At 47.0% G+C, this 23,339-nt stretch overlaps 1 protein-coding gene across 1 annotated transcript in view; it reads left to right on the top strand.

Annotated features, from left to right (window-relative positions):
* Positions 1–23,339, top strand: part of DCHS1 (dachsous cadherin-related 1) — a 328,180-nt gene that overhangs the window by 293,169 nt on the left and 11,672 nt on the right. The window contains exons 13-19 of the mRNA XM_069203663.1: positions 1,358–1,567; positions 4,066–4,929; positions 5,659–5,772; positions 10,776–10,987; positions 21,084–21,238; positions 21,672–21,802; positions 22,545–22,831. Of these exons, the coding sequence (XP_069059764.1) occupies positions 1,358–1,567; positions 4,066–4,929; positions 5,659–5,772; positions 10,776–10,987; positions 21,084–21,238; positions 21,672–21,802; positions 22,545–22,831 (1,973 nt within the window). The remainder of the gene's footprint in view (positions 1–1,357; positions 1,568–4,065; positions 4,930–5,658; positions 5,773–10,775; positions 10,988–21,083; positions 21,239–21,671; positions 21,803–22,544; positions 22,832–23,339) is intronic.

Raw genomic sequence — 23,339 nt, 5'->3', positions numbered from 1 at the left:
TGCCGACCACCGACAGAGAGCAGTGCTGACCCCGAACAGGGAGCAGTGCTGACCCCGGACAGGGAGCAGTGCTGACCCCGGACAGGGAGCAGTGCTGACCACTGACAGAGAGCAGTGCTGACCCCGAACAGGGAGCAGTGCTGACCCCGGACAGGGAGCAGTGCTGACCCCGGACAGGGAGCAGTGCTGACCCCGAACAGGGAGCAGTGCTGACTCCAGACAGAAAGCAGTGCTGACCACTGACAGAGAGCAGTGCTGACCACCGACAGAGACCAGTGCCGACCACCGACAGAGAGCAGTGCTGACCCCGGACAGGGAGCAGTGCTGACCCCGGACAGGGAGCAGTGCTGACTCCAGACAGAGAGCAGTGCTGACCACTGACAGAGAGCAGCGCTGACCCCCAACAGAGAGCAGTGCTGACCACTGACAGAGAGCCGTGCTGACCCGAACAGGGAGCAGTTCTCACCCCCAACTGAGAGCAGTGCTGACCCCGAACAGGGAGCAGTGCTGACGCCTGACAGAGAGCAGTGCTGACGCCCGACAGAGACCAGTGCCGACCACCGACAGAGAGCAGTGCTGACCCCGGACAGGGAGCAGTGCTGACCCCGGACAGGGAGCAGTGCTGACTCCAGACAGAGAGCAGTGCTGACCACTGACAGAGAGCAGCGCTGACCACCGACAGAGAGCAGTGCTGACCCCGAACAGGGAGCAGGTCTCACCCCCAACTGAGAGCAGTGCTGACTCCCGACAGAGAGCAGTGCTGACCACTGACAGAGAGCAGTGCTGACCACCGACAGAGACCAGTGCCGACCACCGACAGAGAGCAGTGCTGACCACCGACAGAGAGCAGTGCTGACCCCAAACAGGGAGCAGTTCTCACCCCCAACTGAGAGCAGTGCTGACTCCTGACAGAGAGCAGTGCTGACCACTGACAGAGAGCAGTGCTGACCACCGACAGAGAGCAGTGATGACTTCAGACATGGAGCAGTGCTGACCCCTGACCGAGAGCAGTACTGACCCCTGACAGGATATCTGTCACCATTGTAATGGAGCAGTCAGTCCGCCAAGTTCTAAATCATGCCCATAGGGTTTTGTGTCTTCACATCTAACCAGCTGCTTCCATTGCTGAGCTGGTCATATATCGGTCAGAGTATGTATGTGGCTCGAACTGGCACATGGGCAGTCTTCTGTGGTTGCCAGCGCGTGGGAGGGAAGGATTGCGAGGTTGGGCAGTGAGTGGGTGATTGCATTGCACATTTTTGCTGTGCTGAAGTATGTACCTGGTTTATACTTGCTGCCAACAGTGCTTTTCATCTAACACCTCAGTCTCACCACAGTCTGACCTGTTTGCCTCTAGTGTATGCGAAGGATGGTGGAGTCCCGCCCCACATGGCCAAGGCCATCCTGAAGGTCACAGTGGGCGATGAGAATGACCACACCCCGGCATTTCAAGGAGATTCAGGCTACCTGGAGGTGCCGGAAAACCAAGGCCGGGTGGTGCTGCTGACGCTGAAGGCCACCGATTCTGATGCCGGCGAGAATGGACGTGTGGAGTACCACATCATCGGTGAGGAAAAGGACTGCATCGAGAGAAGGGCCATTCTTTCTCCCTGAACAAGGTCCATGCTCTGGAGTGGGTAGGGCTGAACTATCACAAAGTATGGCTCAATTCTTGGCCACGTGTGGCACAAGTTCAAACTCAGGGGCATATGCATGAAAAAGTGTTGCAGTGCAGCACAGAAAATCATTTTGCCGCACTGCGTCACCTGGAAGGAGTAGGAATGTGCTGTATTTAAGGAATACAACGCATTCCTGTCCTTTCCTCCTGCGCTGGGGCCCAATGGGCTGACTAGCGCCAACTCAGGCACCCTTGCATCATGGTGCAAGGGTGTCTATGTTGCCTGCAGGATCATGTTTGTGCAGGAAGGAGCACCTTCCTGCACAAAAACAATCCTGGGAGGCTTTTTCCTCTTTCTATGTGTGCTGCAGGAGGTAGCATATATTGAAAGAGGTAATAACAAGAAGAAATAAGGATATTTCTCCTTGTTGCGTCTCACCCCTCTCACATATAGAGGAGGAGGATTAAGGTTCTGGCGCACTCTCATGTGTACCAGGGTTGGTACATCTGGGGATGTGCCAAACTCCATCAGTGTTGCACGGGAACACTCACCGCAACGCCCATTGGATGCCTCCCTTGCGCAGAGTAAGGCAACGCAGAGATTTACGCTGCCTTGACTTATTCCATATCTATGAGGCCATTCAAAGCCAAGCAAAGTGGCCTTGTGTGGCCTGATAGATGTGGTTGCAAGGAATGCACTGCCGTTGTGTCAGAAAAAGTGACGCAAACGTGGTGCAAGGGGTTCATAAATATGCCCCTCAGTTCCAAAATCTAGCTAAGTCATCATTCTCTGCAGTTGTGAAAAGAGCTTAAACAATCTAGAATACATCTCAAAACAAACTACACAAGGGATGAGCCTAAAAGCACACCTGGCTCAGAGGTGATGGGTTTGAGGTACAGAGGAGCATCAGCTGCGTTTGGACTGGTGCATCCCTACCCACAACAGATTTTAATGTAAAATACCAAAGGCCAATCAGTTGGCATAAAAACAAGCAGCATATTAGGTAATTCGTTTGTTTCTCCAGTGACACTCCAAGGCCTAGAATGTACAAGGCCCAACTCACAATAGAAGGGTACAAGTATGTACTTGGTAGTACATGAAGCAGGTACAGGTTTACTATTTGTTCTTATTCTTAAACATTGGCAGCCGTAAGCCTGAAAAACTGTGACTGTCAAATGTTGCACGGAAGTCCCCACATGCACCCCATGTAGAATGGGTGTCTTTGTTCCCCTCTATACATTGGAAGAGGATGTACTCCACCCTTTACAACAGCATATCTCAATCCTCTTCTAGAGTGGAATGGGTTCGCAAGGAGTTTGTGAATCTCCATAAACTGTTGAGACAAACCACACCTTAGTGTGGCCCCTCCATGCCCCATGTGCATCTTTTACTAACTCGTAATTATACGTAACGGTGGGACGCAATCATGCAGGAGAAAATACATTTAAGCCTGCAAGGTATCTGCAAGGTATCTCTTTGACCTGACACGCATCAATGGAGTGACTTTCAGCTGTAAATGTAGGTTTATGGATGAGAATGGCTTTGTGAATCAGACCCACATTGATGTGGGATGCTGCTCTGTCTCTGGCAGACACATGGACCATCATTGTGCTGCTCTGTGTTCCTTTGGAATGGGAATACCTTACATTTCAATATATGTAGGACGCGATGGTGAAAATTATTGTGATCTTCCTTGTTTTTTTAACTGGTAATTGTGTGACTGTGTGAATGTGACTTTATTCTTGTACCAACGTCATCCCTTGGGTTTCCTATAGGTAAGTGGAATGTTAGGAGCTGTTTTTGATGCTAATTTTCTAAAGGGCAGTAATCTAGATGACAAACCCCTTAAGGATTTCCTGACTTGTAACTCATGTAAGACTTGTCCTACAAGAATTCTCACACAGACCTTTCAAACTCTTCTTCTAGGGGTTTGCTAGCCATCCTTCTAGAAACCCCTGGGAAACCACTAGGAATCAGAACATGATCACAAGCAAAAAGGTGTACAGGTTAGCGCCTACACTCTCAGGTTAGGTAACTATCGCTGTGTGATAGAGCACCTGAGACACTATCCTAGGTCACCTATTCAGACCTCAAGAGATCTTCTTTCTAATTGACATTACTTATTGAGTTAAATAATATGGTAACTTTGATTGAGCGTTTAGTTTGTCAATAATGCTAGTTAATTCACCCAACTTAAAGTCTTTATCTTGTGCTATTGACAGTCAACAAGGTCGATAATGCATTCTTAAGTTTATTATTAGCTGTTCTGGCCAACATTTAAAAGCAATTACTGTAGCCCTTGGTATCACAAGGACAATGACAACCAGGACACATTTAATTGGATGATATTTACAAATTCTCTTTTTTACATATTTAATAATGTGCAGATATCATACATTGGGCTTAGTTGAACATGACTGATGTATTCATGTCTTTTCTTTTATAGCGGGAGATACAAATAATGACTTTATTCTGGACTCAGTGTTGGGTACCCTTGCAACAGCCAGGAATCTGGATCGTGAAGTCACATCAGAGTACTCGCTCATGGTGGTCGCCAGAGACCAAGGAACCCCGCCGCGTAGTGTGACTATCCCTCTCACCATCCGCATCCTGGACCTCAATGACAACGGTCCTGCTTTTTCTGAGGCCTCTTACACACTGGACGTGCCCGAGGATGTTCCAGTTGGTCACTCTGTCCTGCAGCTTTCAGCCACAGACGAGGACGAAGGAACCAATGGGCAGATCTCCTACTACCTTGGAAATGAGTCACTAGGGATGTTCCATATTGATCCTGAGACCGGTCTTATCACCACTGCACTGCCGCTGGACCGTGAGAAGCGGTCAGCATACAACTTCCTGGCCAAAGCGGTGGACTCTGCCCCGTCCGAGCCAAAGAGCGCTAGCGTTCGCATCATGGTGAATGTACGGGATGTGAATGACAACGCTCCCCTTTTCACCCAGAACCCTCTTTTCGTCAATGTTTCCCGAAGCACCCCTCTCAGGCAGGTGGTGGCCACTATGAAGGCAGAAGATAAAGATGCGGGTGCAAATGCCTCCATTTTATACCGTTTCTCCACACTAGTAAATGGCTTTAGCATCAACTCCTACACGGGGGAGATTCAGGTGACGGAGCCGCTGGCGTCAAAGAATCAGAGGGAGCGTACCTTGTTTGTGGTGGCCACAGACCTCGGTTCACCAGCACTCTCGACCACAGGGGTTGTGGTGATATATCTTCTGGAAGAGACCTACCGGGGAGTACGCTTCCCCCGCAGCACTAGAGAAGTGGCCATACCGGAGAACGCCGCTCCAGGTAAGAAGAGCATTTAGTTTCTCTTTTTGTAGAAACTATAAAGAGCTATATGAGGGGAGCTGAGGGGATTGTTAGTCTACCGGCTGGGGTTGTAGGAGCAAGAAGGGGTCAGTCTATTTACCATGATCATGGATTATGAATGTTAACAGGGCACCAACGCCAACCATGGAGCCAAATGTTCTGAATACAGGGGGTAGCAGTCTATTATTGGGGAGAAAGTGGGAGAAAACAGTCTCTCCCTTCTGAATATTGGATAACCAGACATTCAAACTCCATTAGCGAGGAGAACATTGTCATTCAAAAACTTTAGAGACAAGTAGAGCAATAGTTTCCTCTCTGGGGATAAGTGTGGCCAGAGTGTATTTGTTTGAAAGTAGCAGTGCAAATGAAGCAATAGTATTTTGATTCTGAGGGACAAAGGTAAAAATAGTGTGAACACCGAGTAGGATTTTGTAACAGCCCGGCTAGTGCTGACCCAGTAAAATAAATATGCTGTGAAGGTTTTGGTTGCTTCTGGCCTTTCCTCACTTGGCTGAGATGAACAAGGCTCCTTCCGCCGCCAGCTGTAGGGATGCTGATGGCAGATTCTAAGATCAGTTGGCCTCTTGTTGGACGATTAGTGCAGATAGTATTGGAGGAGTGATGTCCTGTATCCTCTGAAAAAGAATGTATTTGGTAAAGGTCAGTAGCACACACTTTGTGATCATTCTTTCTTTCTCCTCCACACAGGCACTGCTGTCCTGAGCATCAAAGCCGTCCATGTGGCTGGCTCGTCTGGGCGAATCACTTACAGTATTATCAGCGGCAATGAAGACGAGGCCTTTGTTATCCAACCCAACACAGGTGGAGTAGCAGGGGATAGGGGAATGGTGGGGTCTGATGGGATCAAAGTTGATAGTATGGGAGAAGGAGATGTGATGGATACTGGGACTGTGGTTACAGACATGCACAATGCTAGTGGAAAAGACCCTAGAAACTGCCCAAGTTCAAGGTTTCCTTCCCACTTGGATCAACATCTTCATCATAGAATGTAGCACTGATAAATTTGTCTAACTTAAGAAAACAAAATGTACTGAAAAAAATACCAAGTATGACATTATACCCAGAGGACCGTTATTAGGAGTTCCTCTGTGGACAAAGAATCTTTTGAAGGCTATGGTTGCGCCCCAGGTACCGTCAGTGATGCCATTCATTAACATTATTAGGGATGTGAACTGATGGCATAAGCCATCTACCCATCTAAGTGTTTGCCACCTCAGTGTAACCTACAGATGAAACTATACGAGCAATACACATAGGACACAACCTGTAGTAGGCAAAGCATTTGTTACTTCCGTGGTACATCCATCATCTTCTACCAAGTCATTTATTTCTGATCACCAATCTAACTAGCAAGTACTTTGAAGAATGTATTTTAATCTACATTTTTTTAATTTAAAATCTAAACCTTGAATGGCCATTAACAAATAAAATGGCACGAAAGACACATAGGGGGTCATTCTGACCTTGGCGGTCCATGACCGCCATGGCGGAGTGTGGCGGAAGCACCGCCAACAGGCTGGTGGTGCTTCCTTGGCGATTCTGACCGCGGCGGTAAAGCCGCGGTCGGAAAAGGGGAGCCGCCGGTTTCCTGCCGGTTTCCCGCTGGCCCAGGGAACCCGCCATGGCGGCGCTGCTTGCAGCACCGCCATGGGGTTTCCAACCCCCTTACCGCCAGCCTGTTTCTGGCGGTGTCCACCGCCGGAACCAGGATGGCGGGAATGGGTGCCGTGGGGCCCCTGGGGGCCCCAGCACTGCCCATGCCACTGGCATGGGCAGTGCAGGGGCCCCCTAACAGGGCCCCACAAAGATTTTCACTGTCTGCTTAGCAGACAGTGAAAATCACGACGGGTGCCACTGCACCCGTCGCACCCCTTCAACTCCGCCGGCTCCATTCCGAGCCGGCTTCATTGTTGAAGGGGCTTTCCCGCTGGGCCGGCTGGCGGTCTTCTGGCGGTCGCCCGCCGGCCCAGCGGGAAAGCCGGAAATGACCGCCGCGGTCTTTTGACCGCGGTGCGGTCTTTCGGCGGGAACCGCTTGGCGGGCGGCGACTCCCGACCGCCGCGGTCAGAATGACCGCCATAATGGGTAAAGATGTTGCTGAAAAATACCACCCACTTGAAGAAGAGCAGTGGGTAACTGTACACCCACATAGAATGGATCAAATGGCACAACTATTCACATCTGCGTAGATAATGCTTCATATACAGGTTCTAAGCAGGGTCTGTCTGATCACTAATATAAACCCTCATGAAGCAACACATTGGTTTACTCCTCCCTTTCTTACAGCTGACTCATATGACTCACTTCTAAACAGTATGAAACAAAACCAGATACACTGTGAACAGACCACTTTTATTCTGGTCGATGAGGTAGTTGCTTATGTAGAAAAGTCTGGTGCTATTAACTGGGATAACAAACAGATGCTCTCTCAAGTAGAGAGGTCTCGTACCACTGACTCAGTTCTGTAAGGGGTGCATGCTTGTTCCTGTAGAGAGTTCTGGTACTCCAGGCTCAGATGTGGAAGAGGTACTTGCTCTTGTAGACGCGTCCGGGACCACCACATCAGGTATGGAAGAGTTTTTCGCCCAGGCAGAGAGCTCTGACACCACAGAATCTGATCTGGATGAGGTGCTTCCACATCTAGAGAGGTCCTGTGCCACTAACTGAGATAGGGAAGACATTCTTGCTTTGGTAGAGAAGTCTGATACCACTAATTCTGGTACGGAGGATGTGCTTGCTCATGTGGAGTGGACTGGAAAAGGTGTGTGCTCAGGTAGAAGGGTCTGATACCACTGGCAGAAGATGTGCTTGCTCAGGTAGAGAGGCTGCATACCACTGACTTAGATCTCAAAGCAGTTTTTGCTCATGTAGAGAGGTCTGGTACCACTGATTCAAGTCAAGAAGAGGTACTTCCTCATGCAGTGAGGTCTGGTACCATTGGCTCACATCTGGAAGAGGTGTGTGCTCAAGTAGAGAGAGCTAGTAAGATCTGGAAGAGCTGCGTGCTCAAGTAGAGAGAGCTAGCATCACTAAGTAAGATCTGGAAGAGGTGCGTGCTGAAGTAGAGAGAGGTAGCATCACTACGTAAGAGCTGTGTGCTCAAGCACAGAGAGCTAGTTTCACTAAGTAAGATCTGGAAGAGCTGCATGCTCAAGTATAGAGAGCTAGCATCACTACGTAAGATCTGGAAGAGATGCCTACTCAAGTAGAGAGAGCTAGCATCACTACGTACGATCTGGAAGAGGTGCCTACTCAAGTAGAGAGAGCTAGCATCTCTACATAAGATCTGGAAGAGCTGCATGCTCAAGTAGAGAGAGCTAGCATCACTACGTAAGAGCCGTGTGCTCAAGCAGAGAGAGCTAGTTTCACTATGTAAGATCAGGAAGAGGTGCGTGCTCAAGTAGAGAGAGCTAGTTTCACTAAGTAAGATCTGGAAGAGCTGTGTGCTCAAGTATAGAGAGCTAGCATCACTATGTAAGATCTGTAAGAGCTGCATGCTCAAGTAGAGAGAGCTAGCATCACTATGTAAGATCTGGAAGAGCTGTGTGCTCAAGCAGAGAGAGCTAGTTTCACTATGTAACATCTGGAAGAGGTGCGTGCTCAAGTATAGAGAGCTAGCATCACTACATAAGATCTAGAAGAGGTGCCTACTCAAGTAGAGAGAGCTAGCATCACTACATAAGATCTGGAAGAGGTGCATGCTGAAGTAGAGAGAGCTAGCATCACTACGTAAGGTCTGGAAGAGGTGCCTACTCAAGTAGAGAAAGCTAGTTTCACTAAGTAAGAGCTGCGTGCTCAAGTAGAGAGAGCTAGCATCACTATGTAAGATCTGGAAGAGGTGCCTACTCAAGTAGAGAAAGATAGTTTCACTAAGTAAGAGCTGGAAGAGCTGCGTGCTCAAGTAGAGAGAGCTAGCATCACTACGTAAGATCTGGAAGAGGTTCCTACTCAAGTAGAGAGAGCTAGTTTCACTAAGTAAGATCTAAAAGAGCTGCGTGCTCAAGTAGAGAGAGGTAGCATCACTACGTAAGATCTGGAAGAGGTGCGTGCTCAAGTATAGAGAACTAGTTTCACTAAGTAAGATCTGGAAGAGGTGCCTACTCAAGTAGAGAGAGCTCGCTTCACTAAGTAAGATCTAGAAAAGCTGCATGCTAAAGTATAGAGAGCTAGCATCACTACATCAGATCTGGAAGAGATGCCTACTCAAGTAGAGAGAGCTAGTTTCACTAAGTAAGATCTGGAAGAGCTGTGTGCTCAAGTAGAGGGAGCTAGCATCACTATGTAAGATCTGGAAGAGGTGCCTACTCAAGTAGAGAGAGCTAGTTTCACTAAGTAAGATCTGGAAGAGCTGCGTGCTCAAGTATAGAGAGCTAGCATCACTACGTAAGATCTGGAAGAGATGCCTACTCAAGTAGAGAGAGCTAGCATCACTATGTAAGATCTGGAAGAGGTGACTACTCAAGTAGAGAGAGCTCATTTCACTAAGTAAGATCTGGAAGAGCTGTGTGCTCAAGTAGAGAGAGCTAGCATCACTATGTAAGATCTGGAAGAGGTGCCTACTCAAGTAGAGAGAGCTAGTTTCACTAAGTAAGATCTGGAAGAGCTGCGTGCTCAAGTATAGAGAGCTAGCATCACTACGTAAGATCTGGAAGAGATGCCTACTCAAGTAGAGAGAGCTAGCATCACTATGTAAGATCTGGAAGAGGTGACTACTCAAGTAGGGAGAGCTAGTTTCACTAAGTAAGATCTGGAAGAGCTGCGTGCTCAAGTAGAGAGAGCTAGCATCACTACGTAAGATCTGGAAGAGGTGTGTGCTCAAGTAGAGAGGTCTGGTACCACTGATTCATGTCTTGAAGAGGTGCTTTCTCATGTAGAGAGGCTTGTACCACTAAGATCTGGAAGATGTTGTTGCTTATGCAATGAGGTCTGGTACCACTGATACAGATCTGGATGAGGCGCTTGCTCACCTAGAGAGTTCTGATAACATTGACACAAGTCTAGAAGAGGTGCATGTTCATGTAAAGAGATCTGGTACCACTGGCTGAGGTCTGCAAGAAGTGCATGATCATGAAGACGGGGCTTGTACCAATAGCTAAGGTCTGGAAGAGGTGGTACCTACTGTACAGGGTTATAACACCCATGATTCAGATATGGAATACGTGCTTACTCATGTAGCAAGCTCTAATATAACTAACTCAAGTCTGGAAAAGGTACATGTTTGTGTAGAGAGATCTAGTACCACTGACTCAGGTCTAGAAGAGGTGCTTCCTCGTGTGCAGAGGCCTGGTACTACTGGCTCAGGTCTAGAAGAGGTGCTTCCTCGTGTGCAGAGGTCTGGTACCACTGGCTCAGGTCTAGAAGAGGTGCTTTCTCATGTAGAGAGGCTTGTACCACTAAGATCTGGAAGATGTTGTTGCTTATGCAATGAGGTCTGGTAACACTGGCTCAGATCTGGGAGAGGAGCTCGCTGATATCCAGAGTAGTAATCCCACTGTTTCTGCTACCAGTGCCTCATCCACGGAAGAGGTGCCAGCTTTTTGAAGAAAGCAATTTACTACTCAATAGAATGTAAAACGTAAAATAGACTTGCTTTATAAAGACTTCATTTTTCTTTTTGTGATATGGGATGAAAACATGGTTTGCTCAGTAATGACTGTGGTGAGGTTTCTTCTTTGGATGTGAACTAGAAGAGGTGTTCTAGGTTAGAATTATCCTATTCTTTGAGGAGTTTGATATGTGTGGAGGTATGGCTCCCACTAAGCCATGATTTCAATAACACATATTGTGTCTCTTCATCTTACCAGGGGACATCTCCATACAGAGCTCTGAAAGGTTGGATTTTGAGTCAACACCCAAGCTCCACTTGGTTATCCAGGCAGAGTCGGCTGCATCCTTCGGCTTCATGGCCCTTCGCCTAAACCTGCAGGACATAAACGACAACCTGCCGCGGTTCCAGCTGCAGAATTATGTGGCTTTCATCTGGGAGGCTCAGGGCTATGGCTTGCCTGTTATACAGGTACGTGCTTACTGAATGAGTATCACCGGATGCCATGGAGCTGTGTATGCATGGATGTGATTTATAGAGTGCAATGGTAGCACAAAGCAACAGAAAAGAGGTAATCAAATGGAAATAAAGACATATATGGGGAGGGAGAGTGTAGAGGAGGAGGGAGCAACTGAATGAGGGGTTTGGTAAGGGTGGAAATGTTGCATTTGATGAAGTGGAGAGATGGGTTTATGGAGGTGGCCAAGTTACAGACATGCCACTTGTCTGCAGGGATGCTGGAGGGGAAATGAAGGTGAAAGGGGCAAGAGGCAGGGATACAAGGGGAGGAGAGAACTAGGGGGAAACAGGGGATTGTATCAGAAGGTGTTTAGGTGGTTATGTGATGGATACTGGCTCTGTCGGTGGGAGTGGAGTGCAGAAGGTAGCAAGGAGTTTCCGCGGAAGGAGACCCCTCATGAGGGTTGTACATTGCCTGTTTCATGTGAGGACTGCATGCCTGGCATGATGTGTATCTCAGCAGAGTAGAGTGGTAGCTAGTCATCCATTTCTAGGTAAGGCTGAATAGCACAGGTTATGTCTATATTGGTAGTATAGAATGGCATGGAAAAAGCTTCTGTTGGTAAAGTGGGATGCCATGGAATGTTTTTTTTATTAGAGTGGGACGCTGTTGAATTAAACTTTCTTGGGTATGATGGTATGGCATACAGTGAGAGATATATATATATATATATATATATATATATATATATATATATATATATATATATATATAATTTCCAACAATCCTCCTGTTACATGCAGAAAGTTCCTGGACACCAAATGGAGGTCCCAAAAACTTTTATTCACCAATGCTTCCTCCCAGAACAACGCGTTTCAGCCGTAGCCTTGATCACGTTACGTCACGTTACGTGATCAAGGCTACGGCTGAAACGCGTTGTTCTGGGAGGAAGCATTGGTGAATAAAAGTTTTTTGGACCTCCATTTGGTGTCCAGGAACTTTCTGCATGTAACAGGAGGTTAGTTGGCAATAATATGTGGATGGCTAGGTCCACGCCTGGACCGCTACTGAATTAGCAGCCTCGGATGTCTGGCAACGTTGGTGGTTTATTTTTATTATATATATATATATATATATATATATATATATATATATATATATATGACTGACTAGCAGTCGCCAGTAGGCAGTTATAGTAAGGACCTAGTTTCAATAGACGGGGTGTTTTTTGTTTTGCCTGTAACTTTGGTGCCGCTTGACGAACCTTCACAACATTTTACAAACATACTTTGGTCAGTTCAGTTGCTGTCTTGAAAGTTTCGGGGTGATCTGTCAAGCGGGGGCTGAGAAAAAAGGGGGGTCCCAAAATGTGTTTACCCCATTCATTTTTCTATAGGGTCTTTAGACACGCCTACAGCCTAAACTGCTGAGCAAATTACACCAGATTTAGCAGGAAGCTAGATCCTGTTCTGCAGATTACACCTATTGTGGTTTGTTGTAAATCCGTTCAGTAGTTTTGGAGTAATTTAAGGCCAAAAAATATAGATATATAGGGACGCGGATCCTCTGTGGAACCGAACTCGGCTTGGGGGTGTGAAAAGAAGAGTGCAAAAACACATAGAGGGTCAGGATTCAGGTATCCCATGGGACACAAAAAATTGCCCAATTTTTTTCATCCTTGCCACAGATCCATGGGTGCTTTGAGTGCATGGAGGAGTCGTGCGCGGCACTGGTTATATTTACATCTGTGCATGCTAAAAAAAAACATAGAAATTCACTGAAAAAAACAAAGGTTACAGGGTCCTTCTAGTTAGGTTCTGTATTTCCTCCTACAAAACCATAGAAGTTCAGCAGTCATAATTATGGTTAACTCAAGTAACTCAAGTAACTATAACTCGCACCCTAAGGTGACTATAACTTGCGCCTTCGCCATGCACAGCTAATTACTCCACATATTACAACATTGAGGACACCTTCTATGGCATCACTGACATTATTTCTGCAACATTTGCAATAAAATTATCGATGAAAAAACTGTGCATGACTGGACGCAAGTTATAGTTTCCATAGGACGCAAGTTGTAATTACTTGAGTTAAATGCAAAATAAGCCCCGGGGAGGTGGCAATCCCTGGAGCACTGAAAAGCCCAGGATGTGTGCCCTGTGCGCACCCCCTCATTATTTTTTACTTTGCCGTGGGACCTAGCCCACCTGGGGTCTTTAAAGAAAACAAGCACAGGTGCCCCCACTTTTTTTTTGTGGCAAAACATTTAACAAAAAATGTTTTTTTTGCCCCTGGCGGGGTCCCTCTAGAACCCTAGCACCAGAGCTAGGGGGGCAGGGTGTCCCTACCCTGGTTCCTTTTCTTTTTTTCGCATTTTTTTGAGGGACTTCCTGGCTGAAGTGTTGGCAGCCAATCGGGGCTGTGCATTTCCCTGCTTGACTCATCATTATTCCCAAAGTCGTCATGGCCAGAGATATACAAATTTGGATTTCCCTAAATTTCTCAAAAACTACTGAACATATTTACACCAAACAAGTGAAAGCGTAATCTGTGCGCAGAAAGCTAGCTTTCTGCCAAATTTGGTGTCATTCCGTCTAGTGGTTTGGGCTGTAGTCGTGCCTAAAAGTCCTATGGGAATTAATATGGGATACACAACTTTTTTGACCCCCTTTTCCCGGCCCGAGCTTGACAGCTCACCCTAAAACGTTCCGTGCGCAACATGAATCACTGGGGCACTTTTTTTTGGAAAGTTTTGTGAAGATTCGTCAAACAGTGCCAAAGATATTGGGAAGTCAATAAAAACTTTTTCTATGGAAACATGGTCCTAACTATGACTACCTAGTGGAGACTACCACTATATATATATATATATATATATATATATATATATATATATATATATATATGTATATATATATATATGTAAAAATATATATATATATATGTAAAAATATATATATGTATATATATATATATATATATATATATAGAGAGAGAGAGAGAGAGAGAGAGAGAGAGAGATAGATGTAGATATAGATAAATAGATATTTATATATGTATATATATGTAAGGGCAGTAACGCATGGACATGCATATTTCTGTAGGGTGGGATGCATGAAGTCAAGTGTAGCTTTGGAGGTATGGATAGCAATGCAGCATGTGTCTCTTAAAAGAATGGGATGGCTTTCAGTCAAGTACGTCTCATTAGACCAGGAGGGTATGGAAGCAAAATATCATGCGGAACATCATTTACAAAAATATCACCCAATAAAGATAACGATAGTGCATGGACACCCAGTGCAGCGCCATTTTTGTAACCGATATTTAGGACACGATATTTATGTCAGACACTATTTCTGTAGACAATGTACTGACAAAAGACCGTCCAGGAGAGCCTGGTTCTCTGACATGTAGGAGCCTCTTTCCTTCTATGCATTTCCGCTTACAATCCGTAACACACTGCTGCAGATAGACCACAAGAAAAGCGAGCAGCAGCTGAGAATTATGAGAAGAAGAAAGCACATACCGAACACCACTACAAGTAGTGTCTTCTGTCAGAATGAGGGTTTATATAGGCAGCTTCTACTTAGAGGGTCTGTGAATGCTGGAGAGAAGTTGATGTTCTCATGACTTTTGCACTGTATTACGTGTGGTGATACTAATTAATAGTAAAAGAGACATCCATTATGGATTGAAATAATCTATTGCATGACCAGCCTTATATGCCATAAGGCTGGTCATGCAATAGATTATTTCAGTGCTTAATTTGAACTGGTGTTTTTGGGTACTGAGCACCGGCACATAATGATCAACACCAGCACTTATGACAGTCTGCCACACAGTGGGGCTGTTTGTATAATTTAGAGACAAGTGCAACAGCAGTTATTTATTCACTCTATATGTATTCAAGATGACTAATACATGCAACCGAAGGCATCTTATAGCTTTGGGGGCCTGGAATAGTCAGAACTGTCACATTTGTAGGAGAGTGATGGTTAGTAGCTGTGTTGATACTGTCATTGGCAGCACTGACATCGGCAATGGGTGGCGCAAGCGTATGCGGCCTCCGGACGAGGACCCTGGCACTTATGTCTTTTACAAATTAGGCACTGTGTGTTCGTCACACTGTCCCACGCTTTATATGATCAGTGATATGCCGCTGTTGTCTCCCACCTGGTAGGTGGAATGTTAATGTCTTGTCTGGTGGGATAGGATATCAGGTCTCAAACTGGTTTTCAGATTGTTCTAGGCTGTGAGCGGTGTCTTAAGTATCACCGCAGACTTGGTACGAGATTTCCAATATTCTGAGCGACGCCTTTCATGGTATTGGAAGAGACATCTCACGCTGGACTATGCTGTGATCTCTGTGATGAGTGACGGCTCTCCTGGGGTCAGGTTGGAGCCTTACCCTGGGTAGTGGATTACCAGTCATAACAGCGAGGCCCCCGTGGCGTGAGATGCATGTCCTGCTGGGCATCAGGTTACTCTCTCAAAGGATTTGTCTTTGATTGCACCGGATGTGACATTTCTCACTTGTTACCTGACTCGTCCATCACATGAGTGATGTCTCTTGCTGTGTTGATATCTTAAACATCTTAAAATGTACTGAACACCTACTTCCATGCTGGGTCTTTATTAGCAGATCCCTTCCAGAGGGGGGCTGTACTTCTTGTTGAAGGGGCTCAGCACACTCTAGTCTTTGTTTTCTGGTAGGACTCCCCTGCTTGTTGTCCCCTAATTTGTGGGCGCCGAAAGGCATTGCCCGTAGCTGCCAAGTGTCCCAGGTCCATGCGTGACGTGCTGCACCAGTCCAGGTTGCTTCCTTTGAATTCTGGAGCTTGTCGTCGTATTTTACAATGGAATAAGTAACACTGAAAGTCCCAGAATTCAAAGAAAAAAACCTGGACTGGAGTAGCGCATCACACATGGCAGGGCTGATATTCCCTAGGTCGACACAGCTGCTTTGACTCGTTAGACTGGAACTTTGGCGTGACCTGTCCTCCTCCAATCAACACATCTTAATTTTGACGCACACGTTCCACTGCGGAAGCTCCTGAAAGTCATGGCCACAAGGAACATTTGCCTAAGTTGTATTTGAGTGGCCCTTCTCCACAGTACATGAAGCATCATGGGAGAGCTTAACTTTTATTTTAGACTCTATCTGTGTATCTGCTTCTAGGTGGATACTCCAGACACTATGATCCCTCCGTTACCATCTCTACTGACCCTGCATCAACAAAAGCTGTTATACTGAGGAAAGTAATACAAATAAATACATAAATAATATAAAAATATACAAATAAATTAACTTGAAGTACAGCAACATTTGAAATTCTGAGTTTGAAGAATACAACTTTAAATCTCGATATATTATCTTCCTTATGCATGTATACCCTGTCTGTGTATTTATATACCTATATATTTATTAATTTACTTCTAGTATTCAAGAAAAAAAAAGTTGACTCTCTCTAATGCGCTACTCTGCCTCACCCTATACCTCCCTCAATACATCCTCAACCTCCACTCTGACTCTTCCCAAACCTCATTCTACTACTGTGATCTCCCAAATAACACTTTCTAGACTCTTCCCTCTGCAAGCTATACTTTACTCATCCTAAACCTCATTTGACTAGTACGATCTCCCAAAAAACACTTTCTAGACTCCTCCCGCTTCTGTCCCTCCATTATCCTATTTCAATCCAGCTAACAGACTCACATGTCCACCACTCAAATTAACTCATATTTCCCCTTGATAATTTATCACTAAATCCTTTCTGCGTTCCAGAGTAGCGTGCTACTCGATGAAAAGCGCTTCGCCACCTCATCAGGGTAGTGAGCGCTATATAAATACAATTACAATCTCCTTGGGCAGAAAGTAGAGCCAGCTCCCAGGACATTTGTGCCCCAGCTCAGAGCCACACGCCGGCCACGCTAACCTCAGACAAAGACGAATGAGTTCCAAACCCCATGTTGATGGGCGAGCTCAGCCTCTCCACTGCTGTGTCCACAGTAATGTGATTACTTGCAGCATCGATGGGCGCTCACGTCCATGAACCCAGAGCAAGAAGGTGTTGTCCTGGGCTTGGGCATGTACGGAAGGTAACAAAAATCTGAATCATCAGGGACAGTCAGGAAATCATGCTTCCTCCTTCCTTCGACTGTAGCAGGCTTTGAAGGAAGGTTCCTCTTGTAATAGAGCGCGGGTGGTCAGATATCTGTAACTCTGCTGAGGCTGACACTCAGAATGATCCTTTCTTGCACACTCGGCTTCAGAAATCAAGGATTCTCAAAGCCCATCTGTGCTGAAGACTATTGTTCATGTAGTGCGATGGGAGAATGTAGGTTCCTGCTTGTCTTACGTTAGTTAAAACTGGTCCGCGTTGTCACCACACCTCATCACCGACCTTACCCTATCGGATTATCACCCAACAATGAACCCTGGTCCCTGGGGTTGGGGCAGTTATGGCAGCTGATGTTGGTTCCATAAATGCTGCCACCTACGGCTGTGTGTAAGCATGGGTTGGAAGCCTTGTCAGGCGCACAGAAGACCTTCTGATTGAAAAATGCACCATGGAGAGTTTTCATCAAGCTTTTGATTCATTCAGAATGATTGACATGCAGCTATCACGCCCAGCAGAGCAAAGGCCACAACAGAACTTTTCCTGGGATTAGAGTCAAACGTCACCTGGGTAGTGACGTGCAGTGCTGTCCACGGGACACCCGTTTGATGCAAAATACCACAAAAGTGTGCAAATCACCTCTTTGCGTTACTTTTTTGGCAAATCAACCAATTAACAGTTTGCACTGGTTTGCATCACTTTTGGTGACTTTGCACCAACGCAGAATGCTGTGAAATCTGCCCCTCGTGTCTTTGTTATCTCCTGATCCCAGATACTGCCAATGCTTTTCTCCTTAGTTCCCTTCTGCACAAGCCTTTTCCAACCAGGCTGGAAAGATTGGCACAAACTATGAACCTTTCCACCGCCTTTTCCAGTATTCCTCCAGCATCTACAGCCCCCTCCTTGTCACTCCCACCTGCCCCTCCCAGCAGGTTCTTTTCATCTTTAGTGTCCTTACCCTGGGAGAGAGGTGGTTACCTGGATCAGTTTATTGTAACATCTAAAGCTGCTTTATGCTTTAATTGGCACCACATGCATGAAAACTAAGTCTAATATTCCCAGGGAGGGAAGAGCTGAGGTGCAGAGATCACACGTCTTCTGTTGATTTTCCACGCTGCGTGGCTATGAATTGAACTGGGGGCAGCAATGCAACTGGTAAAACCAAAACAAGCATTTGCAATGCAACGGGTCTCGCATTTGCTCGAGTTAGAGCTATTAGCGTTTTAAACTCCTAACCAGACTTTTCTTGCCACATAACTTGAAAATCAAGAGTAAAACAGTTTCACATAAGCAAGCCGAATCACAGCGCCCCGACCGCCATGAGCATCAACGATAAGGAGAGTCACAAAAGGAAAAAGAAGTTCGCTCACAGTCAAACTTATCGGCAAAATTGCAATTAGCCAGGTAACAGGGGTGATGGCCAAGGCGGTAACAAAACCTCCCCAAGGAGGGACAAACGTAAACCATTTGCCAATGTCATCAAAGGATTTTTGAAGGGCAATCTCACGAACGAGTGATAGTGATGGGCGTGTGGTGGGCGTGGTTAAAACCTCAGATACAAACCAACACGTTAGAAAAGCAGCGCATGCGCGCTTCTATGCTAGACCTAAAAAAGCTTTCGGAATGCATTCGGAAATATCTGCGGATATTGGCTACGAATTTCGCAATCACCTGTGGTTTTGGGCCTGGTAATTCGGGGACTTGCATGTTGTGCCCATTGCACGCCAGTAACCATGGGGGCGATCGTGGACGTATTCTGCAGTACTGGGCCCAGGATTACTGCCCTGCATTAAGGGTCATCCCAATCTTAGAGGCAGCTCACATACATACAATAGAGATAATGATAATTGTAAGTAGTGATATATTAGAGTGACATCTTGAAAATGAAGACCAGGGGTTGGCATGCATGCACGTGGGGTGGAACAGCAAAGCTTGTCAGTGGTGACCAGTGAAAATTAAGACTTAGAAGAGGGATTATGGCTGATCTTCTAGCCTTGGCCCCTGGTAGCCACCCGGCAAGAAGAATTTTAACTGTGAAGGCAACTATCAGGTTCTGAAATTGATTTGGGGAAGAGTCTTGACTGGAACTCCCTACACTTCAGAAAATCAACTGCAGATCCTATGGGATGGCACTTAATGATTCTAATGACAGCATTCTAATGACTGTGGCATGACCGGGGCTTTAAATCTGTGTGCACATACACAGGGCAGATTTAAGAGCCCTTTGCACCATAATATTGCCACATTAGCACTCTTTTTTTACGCTAATGTAGCGATATTATGGCAAAAACGCAGTGCGCAATTTACAAAGTGGCACAATGCATTGCTCCACATTATACCTGCGCCAGGCATAATGTATGCAAAGGGGGTGTTCCCCCATTAGGGGGCTGAAAAAATGGCGCAAAGAAATTTAGAAGATTTCTTTGCGCCATTTTTTGGGGGCATTTTTACCATCTGTTCAGAGCAGGTGTTACAAGGGGGCACACCATTGGTTACAATGGCCCCTATGTACTATTCAGGGTTAGCACCAACATTTTGGCGCCAAACCTGAACAGTACATCAATAACGTCAAAAATTCTGACACTATTACACCCTTACCCTGCACCATGGTGCGCAATATTTTAAATACGGCATCCACATGGTGGCAGTACTGAGGTGCTAAGGGGCGTAAGGGAAGTACGCCGCACTGAGTGCAGCTCAACTTTTCTTGAATCTGGCCACAGTATTTAAGTAGTCATTGCAATAGGTGGTTGGGCAAAGAGAGTGTGTGTGTGTGTGGGGGGGGGGGTGTGGGGGTGAGAGAGAGACTGTGGCCCTCATTCTGACCCTGGCGGTCAAGGTGCTCCAATGGGGATTCCGACCGCGGCGGTAAAGCCGCGGTCGGACCGGCACCACTGGCGGGCTCCCGCCAGTGTACCGCCGCCCCATTGAATCCTCCACGGCGGCGCAGCTTGCTGCACCGCCGCGGGGATTCCGACCCCCCCTACCGCCATCCAGATCCCGGCAGTCCGACCGCTGGGATCCGGATGGCGGTAGGGGGGGTCGCGGGGCCCCTGGGGGCCCCTGCAGCCACTGGCATGGGCATTGCAGGGGCCCCCGTAAGAGGGCCCCTACATGTATTTCACTGTCTGCTGCGCAGACAGTGAAATACGCGACGGGTGCAACTGCACCCGTCGCACAGCTTCCACTCCGCCGGCTCGATTCCGAGCCGGCTTCATCGTGGAAGCCTCTTTCCCGCTGGGCTGGCGGGCGGTCTGAAGGCGACCGCCCGCCAGGCCAGCGGGAAAGTCAGAATTACCGCCGCGGTCTTTCGACCGCGGAACGGTAATCTGACGGCGGGACTTTGGCGGGCGGCCTCCGCCGCCCGCCAAGGTCAGAATGAGGGCCTGTGTGTCTTTACAAATGCTTGTATGTGTCTGCATGCACTTGTGCATGCATATGTGAACCTGCATGTGTGAATGTATGTTTACGCATGTGTGTGCTTGTTCCCACACTTTCCTTTATGCATCCATGTGCGTGCAAGCACGTGTTTCAGTGTGTGCTTGTGCATCCATCTGCCTGTATGAGTGTATTGTGGGCGAGGTGTCTTAGCCACAGTGGGTTGGTTGCTGTTTACCTGCTAGAGAGGGTTAAGCCAGGTTCACTGGTAGAATGCAAGAACCCGGTAAGGACAGTAGATTTACCCTGCAAGGGGATTACTGACCGGAGAAGCTAGGAGTGTGTGGCTTCTAGAACATGAAAGAGACACCTTTACAGACTTGTGTGAATCTGGAAACTGCTGAAGAGGAATAATCGACATAAGGTTAGAGGAAGAGGATCAGAGAGAAAGTCACAAGCTCTTGAGCAGGTGCAGGTCTTTACTCAATCGACTGGGCTAGGTGAGTCACGCAAATGGGTCAAACCAAGCAGCAGGGCTACACTTGTGTCTTGGCCACCATTTGGTACCCACTTCCCTTTCACTGTCTTGTCTTCTTACATTTATCAGGTGCTAGCTGATGACGTTGACCAAGGACAGAATGGCCAGGTGACATATGCCATCGAGCAGTCTCAGCCAATGAAAGGGCTCTTCAACATTGACCCTCAGACGGGGGCCATCACCACCGCGGCCATCTTGGACAGAGAGATTTGGTCACGCACTCGGTGAGTGGCCAGCCGCCTTCTGTCCCAGCCTTTCCCATCATTGGCTCTGATGAATGCCCCCCTTAAGGGGAGGGGTACGCAATGGGACATCACTGTGAAGATTTGCCCTCTATGACACCATGGGGGAAAATATGTTGGGGTTAAGGGGTTTATGGATGGTCCACAGTCTTGTTTTGAGCATAGGAAGGACATGCTATATCAATGATGTGTTTTATATGGTCTGAGAAGCCTGTGGACTGTCCGTGGTGCACTGTTTTAGGATGCCCCTATCCCACCATGTGGGAGATAAAATGTACTTATAGAATGGCTGGAGAATCTGTTTCACGGTGGCATCAGTGGGACTTTAGTTGCCTCTAACAGATTGCTGTTCCTGTGCTTTGTGGGGGTTACTCATATCTCCATGTATTCACACTCCTGTGTTTGTTCCTCCCAGGCTCGTGGTGACGGCGATGGACCGGGGAAACCCTCCGCTCGTAGGCTCTGCCACGCTGACAGTGGTGGTGATGGATCTAAACGACAACAGTCCCACCATCCCACTTCCCCTAAAGCTACAAGTGCGAGAAAGTGAGTTCATGGCGCCTTGGTGGACAGGGTTGATCCACATTATCGTAGCAATACAAAGGGGGTGCAGTGGCCTGCAGGACAGGGGAGTGGAAGGCGATGGGCATATGTGCACTTCAAGACTCATTCTCCATGACACAGGGAGCTGGACTGGAAGGCCCTGGTTGCATGCCAAGGTGTGAAGTTGATCACAGACCATTAAACTCACACATATCTATCAGGTTTATACTTGAGACATTCATGCTTTCTTTCAGCTACAGATCTCAGAGTCCAATGAGCCTTTGACAGAAAATGACACTCTCGCACCTTATACTTTGGAGATATCTCTCCAGTTGCACAAATCAGGTGCAGTCAATGAAATGAAAAACGTTTCATTTTGTGGCTTTGCAAACAGGTGTCTTATGTTAAAACAACCTTGTAATATCTTGTCTACATATCAGAGAAATCGAACAGGTTATTCATCGCCAATAGCCTTGCATCACAATACACTGATCAGAGGTACTCGAAGAATAAACCATCGTCTTAGGTCCCACTGAGGTTATCGATGCTCACATTAGACAGATGATCTTTCGCCCTCTTTTACAAACTCGCCCAATCATGAGCAGAGCAGTATATTTGATTAGTTTTGGGTGGTGACTGTTTGATTTTCTTTTGATGCCGTCCAAGCTTTTTGTTTTTTGGCCACACATGGAAGTTGTTAACATTAAGTGCTCTAACTCTGGTAACTTTATGTCCTCTCTCCCAGACACAACGATTGGCACGGAGATCACTCAGGTGACAGGAAATGATGTTGATTCGGGTCCCGCCCTTTCCTACACGCTGCTCCTGAATGGCGCCCCCGCAGGCACATTCAGCATCCTGCACTATGGAGGACACATAACTTTGATGGAACCTCTTGACTATGAGGAGAGGAGCTGGTACACCCTCACCATCCGCTCTTCTGATTCCCAGCACGAGACTGAGGCTAACTTGACCATTATCGTGGAGGACGTGAATGACAACCCACCAGAGTTCACGCAGGAACTCTATCAGGTATGCGTTAGGGGGTTGCATGTTCCTACGGTATTTCTATAGCATGAACCTAGACAAAAGGCAGCGGAGCAGCCCAGGTCATGGTTGTTTGTGTCACGGGCAAAGAAAACTGAAGAACAAAGTACATCCTGTAACATCCTACTGAAGGAGGAGTCCTGCAGCAGGAAGCTGTCCTTGGTAAAATGGTGATAGAGATTACAAGCAAAGGTTTACCATGGGAGGCAAGCTCTGTAATTGATACCTGATGTAGAGTTTGTGACAGGGCTGGTACTTGTGGACTCAGTACAAGTGATTGATCTAAATGGAGCAGATGTTATCGGAGCACCACAGTGAGGTTTAATGTACTCCAGCGTGGGAATCTCGCGCATTCTTCAATGTCGATCTTACAGCATTTAGGCTCTAAGCAGACTCCCTGTGGCTTGCCACTCTTTTGAACACAGTGTTGTCTAGATTACCATAAGACCCAGAGGCAGAAAATTACGAGCCCCTTGCGCTGCCTTGCGCCGTC

This window comes from Pleurodeles waltl, chromosome 8 (assembly GCF_031143425.1).
Source record: "Pleurodeles waltl isolate 20211129_DDA chromosome 8, aPleWal1.hap1.20221129, whole genome shotgun sequence".
Lineage (NCBI taxonomy): Eukaryota > Metazoa > Chordata > Amphibia > Caudata > Salamandridae > Pleurodeles > Pleurodeles waltl.
This window is presented reverse-complemented; position numbering and strand designations above follow the sequence as displayed.